Here is a 25214-nt window from a genome sequence, read left to right as displayed (position 1 = left end):
GCCGGGGAGGGGGAGGGGGGGCCCGTGCCGGGGAGGGGGAGGGGGGGCCCGTGCCGGGGAGGGGGAGGGGGGGCCCGTGCCGGGGAGGGGGAGGGGGGCCCGTGCCGGGGAGGGGGAGGGGGGGCCCGTGCCGGGGAGGGGGAGGGGGAGGGGGGGCCCGTGCCGGGGAGGGGGATGGGGGGTCCGGGGAGGGGGATGGGGATCGGGGAGGGATGGGGGGTCCGTGCCGGGGAGGAGGATGGGGGGTCCGTGCTGGGGCGGGGGATGGGGGGTCCGTGCCGGGGAGGGGGATGGGGTCCGTGCCGGGGAGGAGGATGGGGGGTCCGTGCCGGAGGGGGGGGTGGGGGGTCCGTGCCGAGGGGGGGGGGTTGTCCTTGCCGGGGAGGGGGATGGGGGGCCCGTGCCGGGGAGGGGGATGCGAGGGCAAGTTAGTTGGTCCACCTGGCCAGGTGCCAGCCTCCAACAGTTGGACCCATGCGGTCCATGCCACCTGGCTGGGGGGAGGAGGGGATATGGGCAATGATGACATGTCGTCATTCCCCCGCCCCCCCCCCCCACCAGGCCGTCATGTTTTCCGATCAGCCAGCGATGTTGGCAGCCGCTAATGTCTATGTTGCCCTGGATGAGGAGGAGGAGGAGCGTGCCAGAGAGGCGGCGCAGGCTGCCGCAGAGGGGCAGGCGGCAGCCGCCCAGGCTGGAGGGACACCTAACCGACAGGACGAGGAGGGGGAGGAGGACGTCGCGGCCCCACGGCAACGGAGGCACCCAAGGGCGCCCCGTGTGTACCGGCCCCGGCAGTCATACCAGGACCTCACGGACCGGGAATGCAGGAGGAGACTCCGGATGAGGCGGGAAACCGTGGCACACATCTGCCACCTGCTGGCACACCTGTCACCGCGTGGCACTGGCGGGGAACACCCTCTCCCCGTGTCCGTCAAGGTTACGGTGGCCCTGAACATTTATGCAACGGGGTCATTCCAGGCACCGAGTGGGGACCTGTCCGGCATATCGCAGACATCGGTGCATCCGGGCAGTGACAGATGCCCTATATGCCATGGCGCACCGCTACATCCGCTTCACTGTGGACCGGGCCAGCCAAGATGCCCGGGCCGTGGGCTTCTCTGCCGTGGCCGGGTTCCCCATGATCCAGGGCGCGATTGATGGGGTGCACGTCGCCGTGCGGCCACCTGCAGATAACAGGGCCGTGTTCACCAATAGGAAGGGGACCTATTCGATGAACATACAGGTCGTCTGCGACCATCGCATGATGTTCCTGCATGTCTGCGCCCGTTACCCAGGCAGTGTACACGACTCATACGTGTTGTCGCAGTCATCCATCCCCGGCATGTACGAGGGACGCCGTCCCCAGCTGAGGGGCTGGTTGCTGGGCGACAGGGGCTACCCATTGCGATCGTGGCTGATGACGCCTATACGGAGGCCACGCAAGAGGCGGAGAACCGCTACAATGATGCCCATGTAGCGACAAGGGGAGTGATAGAGAGGTGCTTTGGCATGCTGAAGCTGCGTTTCAGGTGCCTGGACCTCTCTGGGGGCACCCTCCAGTATCGGTCAGATAGGGTCGGCCACATCATTGTGGTGTGCTGCGTCCTGCACAACATAGCCCAGCAGAGGGGCGATGTGCTGCAGGCAGAGGAGAGCGGAGTGGAGGAGCAGCAGGAAGAGGCGCAGTCCTCCCCAGATGAGGGGGATGGGGGCAATGGTCAGGGCAGACGGGGTAGACACAGGCGGGTGGCTGTCCACCGTTACTGGCTGGCCCAGCGGGCACGGGACAGGCTGATAGCCGCCCGCTTCACTGACTAGATGGGCGTGGGAATCGGGTAGTACCACAAGACCGCACATCATGGCAACAGCCGACCACCCACACCCCCCACCCATCCACCCACCCAGCACCCTCACCACCCCACCCGCATGCACACACCCCCCTCCCATTGCCGATCCACCTGCGGCACAATGGCCGGGCTCACACAGCTGCGGGTGGACGCGTGTCTATTGCAGGCCATGGAGGATGATGACAACCCGCCCTGCGATGAGCTCCTGGCTCTACATCGTTGGACTATGTCTGACCCATGGCCACAGTACCACCATCCACCGAACCATCCCTGCATGCGGCTGTGACACTGCAGCGCACGGTCCCGTCCTCTGCCCGGGGGGATGTTGATGGCAGCCCAGGGGGAAGGGGCAGACTCACCTAGGGCTGAGGTAAGACCACCCCTCACACACACACTTGCGCTCAACGTACATGACACCCCCGCACGCTTTGGACAGAGCACAAAGGCAGCTTCTGTAGGTGTAACATTGACTTTAATAACCAAAGGAGTTCATGCACGTGCCCTAGCCCCTAAAACTCATCTGTGCCCTGCACCCGTGCCAACTTACTCAGTGTCTAATTGTTTGGCCTTACGGGCCCTTTGACTACGTCTACGTGGTTCCCCAGACGGTACAGCAGAACTGGAGGTGGACTCCTGTGATTCCTGCCCTCTGACACAGGATCCCTTTGGTGGCCGTTTCCTGGGGTGCCCTGGCCTAGATGGGCCACGCTGCGGCCCAGGCGACTGGGATGGCGAGCTGCCAGCCTGTCCTGCCCGTTGCCCACCCGATGCACCTGGGACGGAAGGGGGGGGAGTCCGAGGTGTCGCGGTGTTCCAGGACCTCCCCTACAGGGGGACCCGGGACGGACCACACCACCACCTCCTCCCTCGGGGTGCCCGATGGCCCCCAGGCCTCTACATGGGTGGGGGATGCGAACGGACTGGCCATCCTGGAGGCCAGTCCTGGAGGCCCGTGCTGGTATCGACAGGGGTCTGCAGGTTTGCAGCCATGGAGCCCAGGGGGTTGGCAAACCCTGTCTGTGACAGTGCGACGCCGGCTCGCACATGGCCACTGGCGCCGATGCCCTTAGCGATGGCCTGCTGAGACTGGGCTATGGCCTGCTGAGACTGGGCTATGGCCTGCTGAGACTGTGCTATGGCCTGCAGAGACTGGGCCATGGCCTGCAGAGACTGGGCCATGGCGTTGAGCGCCTCTGCCATCTGGTGCTGGCACTGGATCATGGCCTCCTGTGAGAGGGCAGCCATATCGTGGGCCACAGACGCCGCCTGCACGGAAAGCCCCAGGCCTCGCAAACCGTTCCCCATGTCTGACACCGTCGCACTCATTGCCTCCACCGCGGACGCCACCCGTGCGGTGTCGGCCTGGGTGGCACGCATGACCGGCACCACTCCCAGCTCCTGGACGCGAGTGGACTCCTCCACCTGCGACCGCAGCCGCCGCAAGCCGCCCGTCATCCTCTTCGCTCGTCTCTGGGTCGGTGGTTGCATCGGATCTATGTGTGGGTGTGGTAACTCCAGGAACCCGGGATCCATCTGGGTGGCAGATGTTCGCTTGGGCTGGGCTGCCCTCCGACCGCCCGACCCCTCTGCTGCTCCTACCTCCACCTGCTGTACCGGGACTGCTGTGTTGTGCGCACCAGTGAGTGTACCAGACGCCTCATCACTAAAGTGCCCAACCGAGGTGAGCGTCTCTGCGATGGTGGAGGGTGTTGGTGACAGCAGCGGCGTTGTGTCGTGCTCTTCGTCCCACTCAGAGTCCATGGCACTTTGGGGTGGGGGTTCGTCTCCACCCATCCACTCTGACTCACTGTCCGGTATTTCGTCTTCCTGGGTAGTGCTGTCCCGGGCAGGGGTGTCCTGGGTAGGGGTGTCCTGGGTAGTGGTGTCCTGGCTCGGCTGTGACGGGGGCCTGTGGCTGCCCCTCTCGTCGCTGGGTGGCACACGCCTGCGCCGTCGCACCCGCACGTGACGGGGGCGTCGTCTCCCTGTTGCTCCAGGTCTCTCCGTCTCCCGTGGTCTCCAAGGGACATCCTGCGGGCGTCGCATGCCGGAGGGTCCGTGTCTCTCCGTCTCCCGTGGTCTCCGAAGGGCATCCTGCGGGCGGTCTGCATCTGCGGGGATGGGTGCCTCGACGTTTGCTCCTGCGATACACAATGAAGCATGCATGGTTAGACACACAGGCAGTGATCAGGTGATATGGGGCAGGGGGATATAGGGGAGGGGGGACATGGGGACGGGCTGTCGGTGGCTCACTTGCTAGTACGCCCCCGACCTTTGCATCAGCAACCTCCCGGTCCTCAGGTCCGCCAGCCAGTTCCAGGGCCCTTTCCTCGTGTTCGGTCAGTGGCCTCTCATCAGCGGGGCCTCCTCCAGTCCTCACATGCTCCCTGGTGTTGTGTGCGCGCTTCTCCTGTGGCGGGGAGGGGCGGGGGGGGGTGGCAGGGGTAAAAGGCAACAGTGTTAGGCAGGTATATGAATGCACGCCTTCGGTTGCGCGTGTATTGCAGAGGTTAAGGTTAGGGCTGGATTCACTTGGGGATATGGGGGTTATGGGGGAGGGGGGATATGGGGGAGGGGGGAGAGGCGGGATATTGGGGAGGGGGGATATGGGTTAGGGGAGATATGGGTCAGGGGGGATATGGGGGAGGGGGATATGGATATCGGGCAGGGGGGAGGCTCACCCTGCCTGCTCTGACGAGGTCGTTCACCTTCTTGTGGCACTGGGTGCCTGTCCGTGGTGTCAGGGCCGCAGCGGTGACGGCCTCTGCCACCTCCCTCCACAGACGCCGGCTGTGGCGTGGGGCAACTCTGCGGCCGTGCCCGGGATACAGGGCCTCCCTCCTCTGCTCCACTGCGTCCAGGAGCGCCTCCACATCCCGTGACTCGAACCTCGGGGCTGAGCGGCGGCCAGCCATCCGGTCGGGTGTTCCGGTCGGGTGGGGGGGGAGCAGCGCGTCGATGTGACTCGTCACGCCGTGCGGCGTGTATGACGCTGCACGGCGTGAACCACGTGAGCAAGCGCAGATCCCGTCACGTCGCTGCTAGCCCATTTCGGGCTGGAGACTTCGCGACGATTTTTGCGGCGTGACGCAAGTCGGATTTGCGCCGTTTTTTGCGCCGATCGGCGGACTTTGTGCCGATAACGGAGACTTTCGCCCCATGTTCCCTGGGATTACCACTACACCATTATCTCCCCCTATGTTGTAACACTTCCCGTTGTAGAGAAAATATTTTCTTTTTGTATTTAAATTTTTCCAAATGTAGAACCGTCAACAAACAATTGCAATGGTGGGGTCCACTTGAGTGACACTCTCCTGAAGTTGCTGCCTGTGCTGTGACCATTTTAAGGTGATGTATAGACCTGCTGCAGTGTCATCATCAGACCCTGGGAACCATGCAGCAATGGGCCAAGAATTGATTGAATTTCCATATGTGCATGTATCCAGCTCACCCTCTTTACACAGTTCATTGCTCAACATGTGCCTGAGATCTTTTTTTAAACTGCACTGGATTCAGCAATAAAACTCTGAATGGTCAAGGAACCTGTGATCACTCACTGCCAGCAACGGCTAAGCATTGGAGACTAACTCCACGTAGATCAGCATTTCTATTGAGAGTAAGGAACAAGAGATTCTTTTCACTTCCCTTATTCCCCTTGCAGGAGCTGCTACTCGAACATGCGCCCATAGGACCTAATGCTTCCCTTAAAAGAACAGGGGCAAAGTTCTCCATTATCGGCGCGATGTCCGCCAACCGGCGCCAAAAACGGCGCAAATCCCACCTGCATCACGCCGCCCCAAACGTCGCTAAGTCTCCGGCCCGGAATGGGCTAGCAGCGACGTGACGCTATCCACGCTGGCTCACGTGGTTCACGCCGTGCTGCGTCATACGCGCCGCACGGCGTGACGGCTCATTAAGGACGCGCTGCTCCCCCCACCCGACCAGAAGACCCGACCGGATGGCTGGCCGCCGCTCAGCCCCGAGGTTCGAGTCACGGGATGTGGAGGCGCTCCTGGACGCAGTGGAGCAGAGGAGGGAGGCCCTGTATCCCGGGCACGGCCGCAGAGTCGCCCCACGCCACAGCCGGCGTCTGTGGAGGGAGGTGGCAGAGGCCGTCACCGCTGTGGCCCTGACACCACGGACAGGCACCCAGTGCCACAAGAAGGTGAACAACCTTGTCAGGGCAGCCAGGGTGAGTCCCCCCTCCCTGCCCGATTATCCATATCCCCCCCCTCCCCCATATCCCCCCCGCCCATATCCCCAAGTGAATCCAGCCCGAACCTTAACCTCTGCAATACAAGCGCAACCGATGGCGTGCATTCATATACCTGTCTAACACTGTTGCCTTTTACCCCTGCCACCACCCCCCACAGGAGAAGCGCGCACACAACAATAGGGAGCATGTGAGGACTGGAGGAGGCCCCGCTGATGAGAGGCCACTGACCGAACATGAGGAAAGGGCCCTGGAACTGGCTGGCGGACCTGAGGACCGGGAGGTTGCTGATGCAGAGGTCGGGGGCCCACCAGCAAGTGAGCCACCGACAGCCCGTCCCCCCTCCCCCATATCCCCCCTCCCCCATATCACCTGATCACTGCCTGCGTGTCTAACCATGCATGCTTCATTGTGTATCGCAGGAGCAAACGTCGAGGCACCCATCCCCACAGATGCAGACCGCCCGCATGATGCCCCTCGGAGACCACGGGAGACGGAGAGACCCGGACCCTCTGGCATGCGACGTCCGCATGATGCCCCTCGGAGACCACGGGAGACGGAGAGACCTGGAGCAACAGGGAGACGACGCCCCTGTCTCATGCGGGTGCGGCGACGCAGGCGTGTGCCACCCAGCGACGAGTGGGGCAGCCACAGGCCCCCGTCACAGCCGAGCCACGAAACCACTACCCAGGACACCCCTACCCAGGACATCCCTACCCAGGAAACTGAAAGACAGGACAGTGACACAGATTGGATGGGCGGAGACGAACCGCCACCCCAAAGTGCCATGGACTCAGAGTCGGACGATGCGCACCACACAACGCCACTGCTGTCACCAACACCCTCCACCATCGCAGAGACGCTCACCTCGGTTGGGCACTTTAGTGATGAGTCGTCTGGTACACTCACTGGTGCGCACAACACAGCTGTCCCGGTACAGCAGGTGGAGGTAGGAGCAGCAGAGGGGCCGGGCGGTTGGAGGGCAGCCCAGCCCAAGCGAACATCAGCTGCCCAGATGGATCCCGGGTTCCTGGAGTTACCAGACCCACCCATAGGTCCGATGCAACCACCGAACCTGAGACGAGCGAAGAGGGTGACGGCCGGCTTGCGGCGGCTGCAGTCGCAGGTGGAGGAGTCCACCCGCGTCCAGGAGCTGGCAGTGGTGCCAGTCATGCGTGCCACCCAAGCCGACACCGCACGGGTGGCGGGTGTCCGACATGGGGAGCGGTTTACGAGGCCTGGGGCTTTCCGTGCAGGCGGCATCTGTGGCCCGGGACATGGTTGCCCTCTCACAGGAGGCCATGAGCCAGCGCCAGTGGCAGATGGCAGAGGGGCTCAACCACGTGGCACAGTCTCTGAAGGCCATGGCCCAGTCTCTGCAGGCCATGACCCAGTCTCTGCAGGCCATGACCCAGTCTCTGCAGGCCATGACCCAGTCTCTGCAGGCCATGGCCCAGTCTCTGCAGGCCATGGCCCAGTCTCTGCAGGCCATGGCCCAGTCTCTGCAGGCCATGGCCCAGTCTCTGCAGGCCATGGCCCAGTCTCTGCAGGCCATGGCCCAGTCTCTGCAGGCCATGGCCCAGTCTCAGCAGGCCATGGCCCAGTCTCAGCAGGCCATCGCTGAGGGCATCGGCGCCATTGCTCATGTGCGAGCCGGCGTCGCACAGTCACAGACAGGGATTGCCAACCCCCTGAGCTCCATGGCTGCAAACCTGCAGACCCCTGTCGATACCAGCACAGGCCTCCAGGACTGGCAGCGCCAGATGTCGGGGGGGCATCGGGTTGCCAGTCCGTTCGCATCCCCCACCCATGTAGAGGCCTGGGGGCCATCGGGCACCCAGAGGGAGGAGGAGGTGCTGGGGCCCGTTCCGGGTCCCACTGTAGGGGAGGTCCCGGAACACCTCAACACCTCGGGCTCCCCCGCCTTCTGTCCCAGGTGCATCGGGTGGGCAACGGGCAGGACAGGCTGGCAGTTCGCCATCCCAGTCGCCCGGGCCGCAGCCTGGCCCATCTAGGCCAGGACGCCCCAGGAAACGGCCACCAAAGGGATCCCGTGTCAGAGGGTAGGAATCACAGGAGTCCACCTCCAGTTCTGCTGTACCGTCTGGGGAACCACCTAGGCGTAGTCAAAGGGCCCGTACGGCCAAACAATTAGACACTGAGTAAATTGGCACGGGTGCAGGGCACGGATGAGTTTTAGGGGCTAGGGCACGTGCATGAACTCCTTTGGTTATTAAAGTCAATGTTACACCTACAGAAGCTGCCTTTGTGTTCTGTCCAAAGCGTACGGGGGTGTCATGTACGTTGAGCGCAAGTGTGTGTGTGAGGGGTGGTCTTACCTCAGCCCCAGGTGAGTCTGCCCCTTTCCCCCTGGGCTGCCATCAACATCCCCCCGGGCAGAGGACGGGACCGTGCGCTGCAGTGTCACAGCCGCATGCAGGGATGGTCCGGGTGGATGGTGGTACTGTGGCCATGGGTCAGACATAGTCCAACGATGTGGAGCCAGGAGCTCACCGCAGGGCGGGTTGTCATCATCCTCCATGGCCTGCAATAGACACGCGTCCACCGGCAACTGTGTGAGCCCGGCCGTTGTGCCGCAGGTGGATCTTCAATGGGGGGGTGGTGTGCATGCGGGTGGGGTTGGGGTGAGGGTGCTGGGTGGGTGGATGGGTGTGGGTGGTCGGGTGTTGCCATGGTGTGCGGCCTGTGGCCATACTACCCGATTCCCACGCCCATCTAGTCTGAAGCGGGCGTCTATCAGCCTATCCCGTGCCCACTAGCCCAGCCGGTAACGGTGGACAGCCACCCGCCCATGTCTAGCCCGTCTGCCCTGACCATTGCCCCCATCCCCCTCATCTGGGGAGGACTGCGCCTCTTCCTGCTGCTCCTCCACCCCGCTGTCCTCTGCTGGGCTATATTGTGCAGGACGCAGCACACCACAATGATGCGACCGACCCTATCTGACCGATACTGGAGGGCGCCCCCAGAGAGGTCCAGGCACCTGAAACGCATCTTCCGCACGCCAAAGCACCTCTCTATCACTCCCCTTGTCGCTACATGGGCATCATTTTAGCGGTTCTCCACCTCATTGCGTGGCCTCCGTATAGGCGTCATCAGCCAAGATCGCAATGGGTAGCCCCTGTCGCCCAGCAACCAGCCCCTCAGCCGGGGATGGCGTCCCTCGTACACGCCGGGGATGTATGACCGCGGCAACACGTATGAGTCATGTACACTGCCCGTGTAACGGACGCAGACGTGCAGGATCATCATGCAGTGGTCGCAGACCACCTGTACGTTCATCGAATAGGTCCCCTTCCTATTGGTGAACACGGCCCTGTTATCTGCAGGTGGCCGCACGGCAACGTGCATCCCATCGATCGCGCCCTGGACCATGGGGAACCCGGCCACGGCAGAGAAGCCCACGGCCCGGGCATCTTGGCTGGCCCGGTCCACAGGGAAGCGGATGTAGCGGTGCGTAATGGCATATAGGGCGTCTGTCACTGCCCGGATGCGGTGCACCGATGTCTGCGATATGCTGGACAGGTCCCCACTCGGTGCCTGGAATAACCTTTCTTTTTTAAAATATTTTTTATTCTCCTTTTTCACATTTACTCCCACATTTACATCCATCAACAATAATCAGCAAGATATGTCAGTCCCCATAATAACAACGATCCCATCTACCCACCAACCCCCAAACCTCAACCCGCATGTTTACATAAACAAATGGCAAAAAGGAATCAGGGATTACCCATAGTCACCCTTAATCTTACACAGCTTCCCCCACCCCCCCCCCCACCCCACCGCAGGTCTCCAGCTCCTCCTGTCCACTGCCTCTTGTAAAACTCCTCCTCCCAACCTCTGTTCCTTCCCCCCCAACTTTCCACCCCGGCTAGACCACTCGGACCCTGTTCTGCCAGGCTCCGATGGCCGCAGCCCCTCCCCCCACCTCACTCCCGTTCACTGGCCGGCTTAAACAGGCCAGCGTGGAGGCCCCCGCCCGGGTCCCTTTCCCACTTGCCCGGCCCTAGGAAAGCCCAAAGATCCCCTTTTAGCACACAAACCCCGCATATCCACCTACACCCCAAAGAACTCTCATTTCGAGTGAACGTCCCGTCCCTTCCCTCGTCCAAATATATACCACATTGGCTCCTTTTGTCTCTACAACCGCGCGCAGTGATACAAAAAAGAAGAAAATACAGTTATGAGGTTACATCGGCACATGGCCATTCCTCAATTTGTCAGTCTGCCACAGTCCTTCTGCTTTCGCAAACTCCTCCGCTGCTTCCGCCGTTCCAAAATAAAAGTCCCTGAGCTTGTAAGTCACCCTCAGCTTCGCTGGATATACAATGCCGCACCGCACCTTGCTAATGTACAGTGCCCTCTTCACCCGGTTGAAGGCAGCCCGCCTCCTTGCCAGCTCCACCGTAAAGTCCTGGTATACACGTATACCAGCTCCAGCCCACTGCACCACCCGCTTCTGCTTGGCCCAGCTCAGGACCTTCTCCTTCACCCTGTACTTACGGAAGCACAGAGTCACTGCCCTTGGCGGCTCACTCGCCTTTGGTAGAGGCCTCCACGACCGATGAGCCCGATCTAGTTCATATCGGGAGGGATCCTCCCCCTCCCCCAATAATTTTGCCAGCATCGCGACAAAATACTCAGTCGGCTTCGGTCCTTCAACTCCTTCGGGCAGCCCCACAATCCTCAAATTCTGTCGCCTGGATCTGTTTTCCAGGTCTTCCATTTTTCCTCGCAGATCCTTGTTAATGTCCATCACCTTCCGCATCTCTTTCCCCATCGAGGCAAGTTGATCACCGTGCTGCAATAACGTCTCCTCCACTTCCTTCAGCGCCTCCCCTTGTTCTCGCACCTCCGCCACTGCGCTCGCCACCGTCTTCGTCACCGGGGAAACCGCCTCCTCCACCAGCACACTCAAAACCTCCCTCATCTCCTTCCTCACCATCTCCATGCATTTCGCAATCTGCGCCAACTGCTTTTCAAATTCCGCAGCATTCACCTTAGTTATTTCTTCAGCCGTAAGCAGTGCGGCCTTCCCTGGTGCTCCAGCCTCCATTTTTCCTGGTGACCCCCGCGGTGACCTTTCCACTCCCCGACGGACCTCCAGCTGTTTTTTTTCCGGCCATTTTCTTGCTCACCCTCGACATTTTTCTTTGTTCCTTTTTTCCTCCTGTGTCTTCACTGTGCTTCCTCCGTGCCTTCTCCCTGCTTCTGCCGCCTCCGTGGACCATGGGACCGGGCTTAAAGCCCCGAAAATGCCGTTGCCGACCGGGAGCCCTCCATTGTGCGGCCGCCTCCCGCCCGCCGTCACCGGACGTCGGCCACCGTAACCTTGATGGACACGTGGAGAGGGTGTCCCCCCGCCAGTGCCACGCGGTGACAGGTGTGCCAGCATGTGGCAGATGTGTGCAACGGTTTCCAGGCTCATCCGGAGTCTCCTCCTGCATTCCCGGTCCGTGAGGTCCTGGTACGACAGCCGGGGCCAGTACACACGGGGCGTCCTCGGATGCCTCCGTTGCCGTGGGGCCGCGACGTCCTCCTCCCCCTCCTCGTCCGGTCGGGCGGGTGTCCCTCCAGCCTGGTCGGCTGCCACCTGCCCCTCTGCGCAGCCTGCGCCGCCTCTCTGGCACGCTCCTCCTCCAGGGCAACATGGACATTAGCAGGTGGACCAACTTACTTGCCCTCGCACCCCCCCTCCCCGGCATGGACCCCCCCCCGGCATGGACCCCCCCACCGCGTCCCTCCCCGGCACCGGACCCCCCGTCCCCTGTCCCCCTCCTCGGCACTGACCCCCCACCTGTCGTCCCCCCCGGCACGGACCCCCCCCCCCCCCCCCCCCCCCCGGCACGGAGCCCCCGCGTCCCTCCCCAGCACTGACCCCCCCCCGGCACGGACCCCCCCCTCCCCAGCACTGACCCACCGTCCCCCTCCCCGGCACGGACCCCCCACCGTCCCCCTCCCCGGCACGGACCCCCCACCGTCCCCCTCCCCGGCACGCACCTCCACGCCCCCCCAAACCGGCACGCACCTCCCTGCCCCCCACCCCGGCACGCACCTCCCTGCCCCCCTCCCCGGCACGCACCTCCCTGCCCCCCTCCCCGGCACGCACCTCCCTGCCCCCCTCCCCGACACGGACCCCCGCGCCCCTCGCCGACACGGACCCCCCCCCCCGCGCCCCTCCCCGGCACGGATCCCCGTCCCCCTCCCCGGCACGGCCCCGTCTCCCCCCCGTCCCCCTCCCTTGCACGGACCCCCCGTCCCCCTCCCCGGCACGGACACCACCCCCCCCCCCCCCACCCTGTCACCCTCCCCGGCACTGATCACCCCCCCGTCCCCCTCCTCGGCACGGACCATCCCCGTCCCCCTCCCCGGCACGGACCTCCACGACCCCCTCCCCGGCACGCACCTCCCTGCCCCCCTCCCCGGCACGCACCTCCACGTCCCCCTCCCCGGCACGGACCCACCTACGTCCCCCTCCCCGGCACGCACCTCCCAGACCCCCTCCCCGGCACGGAACCCTCTCTTGCCCCCCCCCCGGCACGGACCCCCCCCTCTCCCCCCCGGCATGGACCCCGCTGTCCACCTCCCCGGCACGCACCTCCACGCCCCCCCTCCCCGGCACGAACCCACCCCCGTCCCCCTCCCCGGCACGCACCTCCCTGCCCCCCTCCCCGGCACACACCTCCACGCCCCCCCTCCCCGGCACGGACCCACCCCCGTCCCCCTCCCCGGCACGCATCTCCCTGCCCCCCCTCCCCGGCACGCACCTCCCTGCCCCCCTCCCCGACACGGACCCCCGCGCCCCTCCCCGACACGGACCCACCCCGCGCCCCTCCCCGGCACGGATCCCCGTCCCCCTCCCCGGCACGGCCCCGTCTCTCCCCCCCCCCCCCCCCCGTCCCCCTCCCTTGCACGGACCCCCCCCCCCCCCCCGTCCCCCTCCCCGGCACGGACACCACCCCCCCCCCCCCCCCCCCCACCCTGTCACCCTCCCCGGCACTGATCACCCCCCCGTCCCCCTCCTCGGCACGGATGATTCCCGTCCCCCTCCCCGGCACGGACCTCCACGACCCCCTCCCCGGCACGCACCTCCCTGCCCCCCTCCCCGGCACGCACCTCCACGTCCCCCTCCCCGGCACGGACCCACCTACGTCCCCCTCCCCGGCACGCACCTCCCAGACCCCCTCCCCGGCACGGAACCCTCTCTTGCCCCCCCCCCGGCACGGACCCCCCCCCCCCCGGCATGGACCCCGCTGTCCACCTCCCCGGCACGGACACCCCCCGTCCCCCTCCCCGGCACGCACCTCCACGCCCCCCCCACCCCGGCATGCACCTCCACGCCCCCCTCCCCGGCACGGACCCACCCCCGTCCCCCTCCCCGGCACGGACCCACCCCCGTCCCCCTCCCCGGCACGCACCTCCCTGCCCCCCTCCCCGGCACGGACCCCTGTCCCACACCCTTGCACGGACCCCCCGTCCCCCTCCCTTGCACGGACCCCCCCCCCCCCCCCTCCCCCTCCCCGGCAATGACCCCCGGCACGGACACCCTCTCCCCGGCAAGGACACCCCCTCGTCCCCCTACCCGGCACGGACGCCCCCCCCCCGGCAGTATCCTCCCGTCCCCGGCACTCAGCCCCCCCCCTCCCGGCAATCCCCCGGACACACCTCTCCCCCACACATACAGACTGCGGCCACGCCATCGCCTCTCCAGCGGCCAACCCCCCAGGCCGTCACCCACCTCCACGCTGGTCGGCATCAACCATGAGCACTGGTTGACGCCAATTAATAGGTGGTTTGATTTACGCCGACGTGACCCATGATCACGTCGGCGGGACTTCGGCCCATCCGGACGGGAGAATATCGGCAGCCCCGAAATCCATTGCCTTGCGTCCACCCGGGCCATTCTCCGAGGTGTGCGGCACGATTGACGCCCCGCCGACTTTTCTCCCTTCGGAGAATTCGGCGGGCGGCGGGGGCAGAATTCACGGCGGCCCATGGCGACCGGGTCGGAGAATCTCGCCCCTGTTCTGTAACTTTAAATCTCCTGACAGACACAGAGCTTTAGTAAAATGTTTTCTGAGTACTATCTGTGTATTGTTCAAGTAACGCTTAAAAATCCACCTTTTAACTGAAATTCCTGTAGTATTTTCTATCAGATCTTTCAGTTCCTTAATAACAGTCACATGATTTAACTATAGTTGCAGTCTTGTCACATGTCGATAAGAACCCATAAGCTTTTTACAGCTCTGCCAATTTAAGTCTGGCAGAAATCCAGTTATCACGTCAAAAACCTGAAATTCATGTTTTGTGACTTTCAGGTTGGTGGAGGGGGGGAGGCCACAATTTGCAATGTGCCTGCCCCTGTTCAGTTCAAGGTGGCCATGATGTGGAGTGGGGTGAGCACAGTACGAAGTCTTACAACACCAGGTTAAAGTCCAACAGGTTTGTTTCGATGACATCGAAACAAACCTGTTGGATTTTAACCTGGTGTTGTAAGACTTCGTTCTGAGTTCAAGGTGGGTGAGACATAAAATTAATCTACCCACCTCATCTGAATGATTTTAGTACCTCCTCACCTTCTCTCTCCTCATCACTACTGGCGAGCTCTCTACACAGCAGGAGGCCTGAGCAATGTTACTGCAGACCACGTACAGGCAGTCTGCTCTTTCTTAAAGGCACATTGTTTTTTTAAAGGGAAGTTGCACAAATGGATTGCTGCAGGAAAAAACTGATCAAACCCGAGGAATCCAGACTGACTGATTGCAGTACTGGAAGCATTAGTGAAGTAGGTAGACATGAGGAGAGACAGACCATGGCCTCACAGGAGACCAGCTCACTTTCAAGTCCCACTCTCAAAGGAAGTGTTAACCCTCAAAGTGGCCTCTCAAAGGGAGGTCAACTCCCAGAGTCTGGAACCTAGGAGTTGACAGCAATGCCACAAGAGCTCAAATGGCATTGTGCAATGGTTCATGCGGCATGATGACACAGTGGTTAGCACTGTTGCCTCAGCATCGGGGACCCGGGTTCGATTCTGACCTTGGGTGACTGTCTATGAGGAGTTTGCACTTTCTTCCCGTGTAGTAGGTTTTTTCTGGATGTCCCGGTTTCCTCCCACATTCCAAAGATGTGCAGGTTAGATGGATTGGTCTGCTAAATTGCCCCTTAGTGTCCAAATATTAGGTGGGGATGGGGAAGGGGATTGGGCCTGGGTGGGGTTCTCTTTCAGAGGGTTGGTGCAGACTCGATGGACTGAATGGCATCCTTCTGCACTGTAGGGATTCTATGGTTCTATGCCAGTGAATGCATCTTCACGGAACTTCTCCCGCCCATCACTCCACCAAATCCTAATGCTGGTTAAGGTACCACACCCGTCATTCACCCAGCAAGTCTCACTGGAAATCATGATTTATGCCTCCTCTCCAGATACTCAGCCTCACACTCATATCAAAACTGCTAGTCTCATACCCACCTCTCTGCTTGCATATACCTCCAACTATTCAGCTGTGTCTCCCAAACACGGCACTACCCAATCATTGATGCTCTTCTCTCCCTCGCACACATGGCATAGAAAGCAGCAAAGCCAATCTGGTGGGGGACAAGGACGTTTGTGTCTCCTGAGCCCTACAGAGGAGATAGTTCTCATCATCATGGGGCCAGCTGTGATCGAGTTTGCGGCATTCGGCATCACTGAGAATGTTTCAGATGGAGTACCTTTGTGCTCTTTTCCCCTTTTCAACTTGCAGCTCACGCTCATCCTGCTATCCACCACTTCTCTCACACCAACCTTCCCCTTCTGAGTTCCTGTTTTCAGACACACACAAACTGCCACTCGCAATGGACAAGTGGGAAATATTTTGAATAGCATGATTTAATTTCCCTTCTTGAAGATAGTTACAGCTGTCGCATTTTTTAAGTCAGGAAGTGGGGTGGAGTTATTTTTCCTCCTAAATCCTCAATTCTGCATACAAGAAACTCAATCTGCTCTACAATGTTGCCAAAACAAAACTCTTTAAGTTGACCCACACCTGGTCAGCCTCCTATTCCACCACCCATATATGTCAAAAGAGAGGGGCTGGAATAGTCTAAGCACTTACCATACCTAAACAGGCACATCTCTCAAAAGCTGAGAGGAGATCCAACACGGGATCAGCTGTGCCGGTTCAGCCTTCTACACACTATGACAGCAAGTGTGTGGCAACAAGGACCTCCACAAATCAACAAAAGACCTATGTGTACAGAGAAGTTGCCAACGCCACCTTCTGTACTGCCTTGAGACCTCGACTGTGTATCAGAGACTCAGCCAGAGAAATCCATCAGCAGTGCCTCCGCCGCATCCTCTGGATTCAATGGGAGGACCTTCAAACAATTGCTAGTGTCCTGGAAACCAGAAGCACGAGCATTCAGGCAAAACTCCTACAAAATCAAGAACCCACCCCTCTGCCAAGTTGTGTTTTCTCAACCTCAAATGGAGGGGACGTGGACGTAGAAAACACTTCAAAAGACACTGAAGCTCTCCATGAAGTGTGGAAGCATCGACATTAGTGAACAGGAGGAGATTGTTACCAATCGTTCAAATTGGTGACAACCTGCCCATCAAACTCCATCATGCTTTGAGTCACAATGTTTTAATGATGAGGCAGATCAGCGGCAAAGAAGGGAATGAAAGGAAGCAAATTCTGCACTCCCAGATCTCACTATCTCGTGGGACATCCTGCCACATGTAACGAGAGATCCGTGGGTTAAGAATCGGCGGGTTCAGTTCATGAAGATCAATAGGAGAAACTCATGAGCCTGATTTGACGTCATCCTCAAATCAAGGGACAGCCTGTAACAATGACAAATGTGTCTGAACACCAAGATGTGGGCTGCATTTGCTAGTCTGCTAGTCAACCTCTTGTCACTGTTAAGGAACATGGAGGGGTTTGTCTCCAACTTAGCAGAGGACATGGTGTAGCATTTTCTCTCTCCACAATCTCTGCTCTACCTTCTTGTGTTGCAGACACATGGGCTAAGGGTATGAGGACATTACTGCCAATGTGTTAGCACAGGCCACTTATTCTTCTGCTATCCTGCGAGGGTGTGGCAACATTGGCAAATGCACCGAAACATCACCAAAAAACTCTCCAGAGTATTTTCAGGCACTTTCCAATAATAAAAGCTCCAATAATTTAACTTGCCTGCAATCAGGGTGCCTGGCCTTCTAAATACAGTAACAGTTTTGTGGGGCCTATCTTTCAACACAGGTGGTGCCAAATATGGAATCCTGGCAACACATCATAACACTGGGCTGTGTGACGTCAGGATAGCACCAATTCCCAATGTTCGGGCACACAGGGGTCACAGCTATTTGGCCCCATAACAATGGAGAATGCCATGTAGGCTGGGCAGGTAGCAGTCAGTAATGCCAACTGTCCCCTGGGAAAGACAAATAGGCCTTTGTAGTACCAGAAGAACTTGCATTACATGGTTCAATTTTCTGTACTCAAAGTGGGAGGAATATACATTTGTTCCAATTCTACAGAAAGCTAATTCCTGTCCAGTGTAATTATAGCTTTCTGATAAAAAAAATCTGGTCCTAGTATCTAATAACTCTCTGCGATTACAGACCGGAAACTATTGAAGGGGTTTGGAAGATTTACATATAGAATAATGAATCCCTGGAATGAATGACAGACATTTAATCAAGGGATAAGGACGATAGTCAATGACTAGATTCTGATCCAGGATGTCGCCAGTTTCCTGAACAAAAGAAGTAAATAATAATGGGCCCCTGTGAGTGTGGGTCATGGGCTGAATCTAATCTATCATAAAGTGAAAAAAAATTAAACTCTTGTCGGTTTATAATCATGTACCTTGTGGCTACTTAATAGCTGGGAATCATTGATTAGGAACTGCTTGTGTTTAAAACGGTGTTTTTATGTTTCATATTGCTCTTCCTTTTGAACAATTATCTCTGACAATCCCAGCTAGCTGAAGGCATCCTTTTCCTGCTGAGGAATGACATTTCCAAAAGGGATATTGCTGTACTGTGAAATAAGTAAAATCTCCTAATCTTTTACCTGCTGTTTGCTCACACGGAAATTACTGAGTTTCTTCTAACTAACCTCTGAGTCCCCAGTTTCATAACAGCACACAAATGCTTAGCAAATCCCGCAAGTGACACCCCTGATTCCCCGAAGCCTGTCCACCTGCTACATGGCACAAAACACTCCACTTATCAGTTCAGCTGCAACAACACTCTAGAAGCTCAGCAGAATTCAGGACAAAGCAGTCTGTTTATTCAACAGCCCTTCATTAAATTACCATACACTCCCTTCACCACCCGCGCACAATGGCTTCAGTGTACAACTTGTTACAATATAATCATCTTTATTATTGTCACAAGTTGGATTACATTAACACTGCAATGAAGTTACTGTGAAAAGCTCCTAGTCACCACATTTCGGCACCTGCTCGGGTACACTGAGGGGCAATTCAGAATGTGCAATTCGCCTAACAAGCATGTCTTTCGGGACTTGTGGGAGGAAACCGGAGCACCCGGAGGAATCCCACACAGACACAGGGAGAACGTGCAGACTCTGCAGGCAATGATGGATATTGTATGGGAGATGAAGGGTTAACAATTTCATGTAAATGCATCTAACCACCAGATGGTGATCAGGAACAGTCACGTAGATTACGTGACACCCTTAATTCTGGGAGAAGGTGTTTAGATATGAACGAGAGTAGTTTTGTATCGTGGAGTTCTGTAGATAGTTATAGCAAAGTTTATTTTAGCAACCTTTGTACTTAGGAATACGTTTGAATCTAGTTAACAGTAGTGTTAATAAATTAGCTTTGTTAATCAGCATAGCTTGATGTTCTTTGTTGAACACGCACATCAAAGTCATCCACACCAAGAAAACAGAGAACATCACATAACTTGGATGAAGAGACAGAGAGCAATGTATCCAAGATTGTTGATGATACAAAGCTAGGTACCAAGATAATCTGTGGGGAGGACATGGAAAGGCTGCAAAGAAAAAAAAGGCCGGAACTCTCCGACCATTTAATTCCCTGTTCCCGCCGGCAACACACCCCCACCAGCAGGTTTCCCGGCGGCTTGGGGTGGCTTCAATGGGAAATACCATTCACAAACAGTGGGAGTGGAGAAGCCCACCACCAGCGAAGAGCATGCCACCGAGAAACACGCAGCTGGGGGAACTGGAGAATCCCACCCATCGACAGGTTAGGTGAATGGGCAACAAGATGGCAAATGGATTATATTATAGGGAATTGTAAAGCTATTCACTTTCGTAAGAATAGAAAAGTTTTTAAAAGATGAGAATCTTGTAAGTGCTGATGTTCAAAATTACTTGGGTGTGCTTGTACAAGGAATGCAGTAAGTTAACACCCAGGTACAGAAAGCAATTAAGAAAGTAAATGGCACGTTGGCCTTTATAGCAAGGGGATTGGAGTACAGGAATAAAGAAGTCTTGCTACAGTTATACAGGGGTTTAGTAAGACCACATCTGTAGTACTGTGTGCCGTTTGGTCTCCACATTTAAGAAAATATATACCTGCATTGGGAGGTTCACTAAATTGGTCCCTGGGATGAGGACAAATTAGTCCCGAGGATGCAGGATTGTCCAATGATGAGAAGCTGCGTAAAGTGGGCTCTATTCTTCGAAGTTTAGAAGAATAAGAGGCAATTTCACCAAAATATACAAAGTTTTGAAGGGGCTTGATAGGGTGGACGCTGAGAGATTGTTTCGACTGGTTGGGGAATCTAAAACACAAGGGACCACAGTCTCACGATAAGGGACTGATCATTTAAAACTGAGATGAGGAGAAATTACTTCACTCAAAAGTGTTGTGAATATTTGGAATTCTCTACCCCAGAGAGTTGTGGATGCTACATTGTTGAATATGTCTTAAGGCTGGGCTAGACAGATTTTTGGTCTCTCACAGAATTGAGAGTTATGGCGAGCAAGAAAGTGTTGTGATCATATTGAATGGCGGAACAGGCTTGACTGATCATGTGGTCTACTCCTGCTCCTATATCTTGTGTTACCTTTTTGCCCTGTTTAAAGGTGCACTGCGGAAAATCACCAAGGTTTCTTCAACCACACTTCTCAAACCTCCACATCCTAGAAGGACAGGGACAGCAGGTGGATGCAAACATCACCTCCCAAGTTCCCCTCCAAGTCACATATCATCAGACATGGTTATATACCATCATTCTTTCATAACCTCTGGGTCACAATTCTGGAGCCCAACAGCACAGTGGAAATACCCTCACCACATGTACTGAAAGAATTGATGAAGAAGGCCCACTACCACCTTCTCAAGCAAAACTAGGGATGGGCAATAAATGTTGCCGCTGCCAGCAATTTCCATAGCTCCAAAATTAATTGGGGAAAAAAGTCCTTAAATTGCCCTGTGCTTTACTAATATTTTGAAGCTCTATGACCAGAATGGAGCAGGAATAGGGGAGACTTCAGGAGAAGCAGTAACCCGATACGGGAAGAACTATATATATATATATATATATATATATTTAATTTAGAGTACCTAATTTTCTTTTTCCAATTAAGGGACAATTTAGCGTTGCCAATTTTTGGGTTGTGGGGGTGAAACCCACTCAAACACTGGGAGAATGCGCAAACTCCACACGGACAGTGACCAACAGCCGGGATTGAAGCTGGAACCTCGCGCCGTGGGACAACTGTGCTAATCACTGTGCCACGGTGCTGCCCCGGAAGAACTATGTATTAATCAGATATTTTATATTGAATTCTAGTTGAATGATTTCTGATTCTGATCTGATCTGTAAAATATTTCCTGTAGGTTCTTGGGTCTTATACAGCACAGGTTCCCAAATGTGATCCTCTCCCCTGGTTGGATGTCGCTGTACTTACCGCTGATCGCAACCAAACCCTATACACGAAAGATGGTGGAAGAGATGTACGGCCTGGTCAAGGGTTTACCACAGCGTGTCACATTCCCTGTCCGGGCTGTGCTGTTGAAGCGAGCTTGGCCACATTTTAGTTGGCTTCTCAGTCAGTCACCAAGGTAATGACTTAACTAATAAAGCCAATCTGTGTATTTTAGATGCTTTTATATTGATGCTGTTTTGTTTGGGGGCTGGGGGGGGGGGGAGTTTGTGAATGTGTAAATGTGATAATGTGTGCAAGTATGTGTTTGCATATGAGACCTAGATCGTCATCTTTATGCTTTGCTATGATTAAAACCAGGAGACCCATGAAAAATAGGGTCAGGGAACCAGATTTAGCGATAGAAACATCAGCATCTGGCTCAGGGAGGCTGCTTTCCAAATTTATATGGGGCCAATATCAAAGGAGCATTTAGATATTATCGAAAATGGTTTGAAAGTCAAACCAGTCTACATTATCAGAAGAATGTTTTTTGAACATCCCCGTAACTGGGCGAGGCACAGAAGATGATTAGATCCCTGTCTCCACTGCTGTAAGTGGTCAGAAATTTACACCGAGTCATCTCCTCCTCAAAGTGGCAGATTTGAATTCAGACACCAGGACGTCTGTTGTGCTGTGCACTCTCTGGGCATGTGCCCAATGAATGTGACGTGTAGGTTGGTAAATGACAGAATGCGGATGAAGATAAATAAGCGAAGAAGGATATGTTGAATTTAGTTCAGCTCCCTGCTATTTGGCAGCTGTTAATGGTAAGATTATGAGACACATTGTGAGTGTTCCCTGGGGTATTTGTTTAGTTTGTAATTATATATAATTAATATTGTTACTTGCTGCAAAGTTAATCACAGGCGCCTATCTTGTAAACGAGACGGAATGAATTCTGGTTAATTGTTTCGTTTGATTCATGGCCAGAATTAACACAAAATAATGTATGTTAAAAATTATACCCATCTTCAGCAAAGAGGGGTATTTACCCACTAGTTACTTCTAAACTAAGGAAGGATATATCGCGAGAGTGACTGCCCAGACTAGGAAAATCAAAACCTCCATCTATATTGCCCCTTACAGGATATCTCAAAGTGATGCAGTCAATTAAGTTGTTTTTCTAAAATGTAGGAAGTGTTGTAATGCAGGAAATTCAGCAGCCAAGTTGTACATAGAAACCCCCACAAACAGCAACATGATAATGACCAGACAACTAATTTTCATAATGTTGGCCAAGGGATAAATATTGGCCAGGACACCGAGAATAACTTTTCTTCTAATGAGCAGACAGGGCTTTGGTTTAACAATGCGCAGTGGAGGGAGTCACCCCACCCTCTCTCAGATTAGGGCTGAGTATCCACTAGCGGGCCCCCCCCACCACCACCACCAGACTAGGGAAGGGTATATATCCACTGGAGACCCCACCTCCTTCCACAACTGGGTGTATATATATATATATATATATATATATATATATCCATGAGAGTCTCCCCCCCCCCACACCCTACAGACTAGACACATGCATATTTCCACCACCCCCTCCCCCCATAAACTAGGGAGTGGCACACACCCTCTATCAACACCACACCACTTCCCCACCTGCCCTCCCCTACAGACTCAAGGCACCCCCCCCCCCTTTGGAGGAGTATATATTCTCCCCGAGCACCTTTCACAGTTTAAGGAGGAATATCTGTCCATGAGAGTCACTCTCTTTCCCCAAACGAGAGATGGATTAAATATCCACCACAGTTTATGTATCTGGGGCGAGATTCTCCACTCCCGCACCGGTTGGGAGAATCGCCTGGGCCGCCAAGATTTCCCCCAACGCCCTCCCGCGATTCTCCCAAGCGGCGGGAACGGCCCTGTCGTGTTCCGCGGGCCACAGGCCGGAGAATCGCCGGAGACTCGCCGGAGACACCCAAAATGGCGATTCTCCGGCACCCCTGCTATTCTCAGGCCCGGATGTGCCGAGCGGCCAGGCCAAAACGGCGGGTTCCCCCTGGCGCTGTCCACACCTGGTCGCTGCCGTCGGGAACAGCGCGGGAACGCTGGGGGGGGGCGGCCTGCGGGGGGGAGGGGGGATCCTGAACCAGGGGGGTACCTCAAATGGGGTCTGGCCCGCGATCGGTGCCCACCGATCGTCGGGCCGTCCTCTCTGAAGGAGGACCGCCTTCCTTCCGCGGCCCTGCAAGATCCGTCCGCCATCTTCTTGCGGGGCGGACTCGGAGAGGACGGCAACCACGCATGCGCGGGTTGGCGCTGGCCAACCCGCGCATGCGCGGGTGACGGCAGTTATGCGGCGCCGGCTGCATCATGTATGCGGCGCCGCCGTTACGCAGCGACAAGGCCTGGCGCGTGTAGATGACACGGCCCTGCTCCTAGCCCATTATCGGGCCCTGAATCGGTCGGGATTGGGGCCGTTTCGCGCCGTTGTGAACCTCGACGGCGTTCACGACGGCATGGGCACTTTGGCGCGGGAGTGGAGAATCCCGCCCCCGGTTCTAATATGGAGAATTCAACCAGAAAATTGCACATCCACAGAATCGGGGTGAGAAGTGCTCAGGTGCCAAGTATGAAGCCTCCATGCTCAGAAAGGCTGCTGTTCATGAGGAATGGTGCTTGGGCAGGAGCACAAAGGGTTGCTGATGATCCTTGAACCTTTGTACCAATAGGTTCCTCCAGGAGATGAGGGTAGAAAATTGAAAGAAAAATTATTGTGAACCCATGTAAATTGTAATTTACAGAAGAGTTCAGTGTTCCTCTTGAGCAACCTATCACATTTCTAATGATTGTTTGTGTATGTCTGTAGGTACAGTCTCACTCTATGGCAGGGATCAATTGATCCCATCACTGTGGAAGATCTCTTATTCTTCAGAGACAACAGCAATGTTGAACAAATCTACTATGACATTTATGAGCCTGTTTTGTCTGAATTCAAACAAATTGCATGTATGTATTCAAGTTTCTCTCAATTAATTCTACTCTTCCTCTTTCTCCACTGCACATCTTTAATAATCATCTTTATTAGTGTCACAAGTATGCTTACATTAACACTCCACTAAGTTACTGTGAAAATTCCCTAGCCGCCACACTATTCAGAATGTCCAATTCACCTAACATGCACGTCTTTCAGGACTTGTTGGGGGAAACCGGAGCACCCAGAAGAGCCCACGCAGACACTGGGAGAACGTGCAGCTTCCGCACAGATAGTGACACTAGATGGGAATCGAATCCGGGTTCCTGGAGCTGTGAAGCAACAGTGCTAACCACTGTGCTACCATGCCACCTCTTTCCTCAGGCAGACCAGAGCTTTGCTATGAGGCCGTTGGCATTGCCTCTGAAATGTGTATGTGAGCACAGCCTGCAATGAATCTTCATTCAGTCAATCTGCCTCCCTGTGGGAAGTTGCCCAGATTCTGCTCTGAGGTTCCCCATTCCAGCAGCTTTGGGCTATTTTTGTGGTGTTGCACAATCTCCGTAACGTGAACTTTTAATTTTTTTCCACCGTGCGTTTACGACCACAATATGGCTGCTGTCAGTTGTTGCCTAAATATTAAACTTGAGAGTAATGATGGTAAATTAGGCATGAACTGTCCAGGCCAGGCACAGCAGTTTAAATGCAGACCAAAGCTCCAAAAGGTACTCGCCAATCAATTGCACGTAGAAAGCAAAATTCCATCTGGATTGCACCATATGGTCCAACCTCCAGACACCCTCAAACACCCTTGTTATATTTGCAATCATCACGTCAACTTCTTTAAGATTGTCATCAATTTGTTTCATTGGTTAATGAATGGTGTCAGCCTTAATCACCTCAGGAAGGACAGACTGGCACTGGAGCGGGTCCAGCGGAGGTTCACACGGATGATCCCAGGAATGGTAGGCCTAACATACGATGAACGTCTGAGGATCCTGGGATTATATTCATTGGAGTTTAGGAGGTTGAGGGGAGATCTAATAGAAACTTACAAGATAATGAATGGCTTAGATAGGGTGGATGTAGGGAAGTTGTTTCCATTAGCAAGGGAGACTAGGACCCGGGGGCACAGCCTTAGAATAAAAGGGAGTCACTTTAGAACAGAGATGAGGAGAAATTTCTTCAGCCAGAGAGTGGTGGGTCTGTGGAATTCATTGCCACAGAGGGCGGTGGAGGCCGGGACGTTGAATGTCTTTAAGACAGAAGTTGATAAATTCTTGATTTCTCGAGGA

General features: G+C 56.3%; 1 protein-coding gene across 1 annotated transcript in view; it reads left to right on the top strand.

The window, feature by feature from the left end:
• fam151a (family with sequence similarity 151 member A) overlaps positions 1 to 25214 on the top strand; it is a 69255-nt gene that overhangs the window by 29550 nt on the left and 14491 nt on the right. Inside the window, exons 5-6 of the mRNA XM_072511348.1 lie at positions 20914 to 21138; positions 23815 to 23954. Of these exons, the coding sequence (XP_072367449.1) occupies positions 20914 to 21138; positions 23815 to 23954 (365 nt within the window). The remainder of the gene's footprint in view (positions 1 to 20913; positions 21139 to 23814; positions 23955 to 25214) is intronic.

Source organism: Scyliorhinus torazame, chromosome 7, assembly GCF_047496885.1.
Source record: "Scyliorhinus torazame isolate Kashiwa2021f chromosome 7, sScyTor2.1, whole genome shotgun sequence".
Lineage (NCBI taxonomy): Eukaryota > Metazoa > Chordata > Chondrichthyes > Carcharhiniformes > Scyliorhinidae > Scyliorhinus > Scyliorhinus torazame.
The sequence above is the reverse complement of the archived record's forward strand: the minus strand, read 5'-3'. Positions and strand labels throughout refer to the sequence as shown.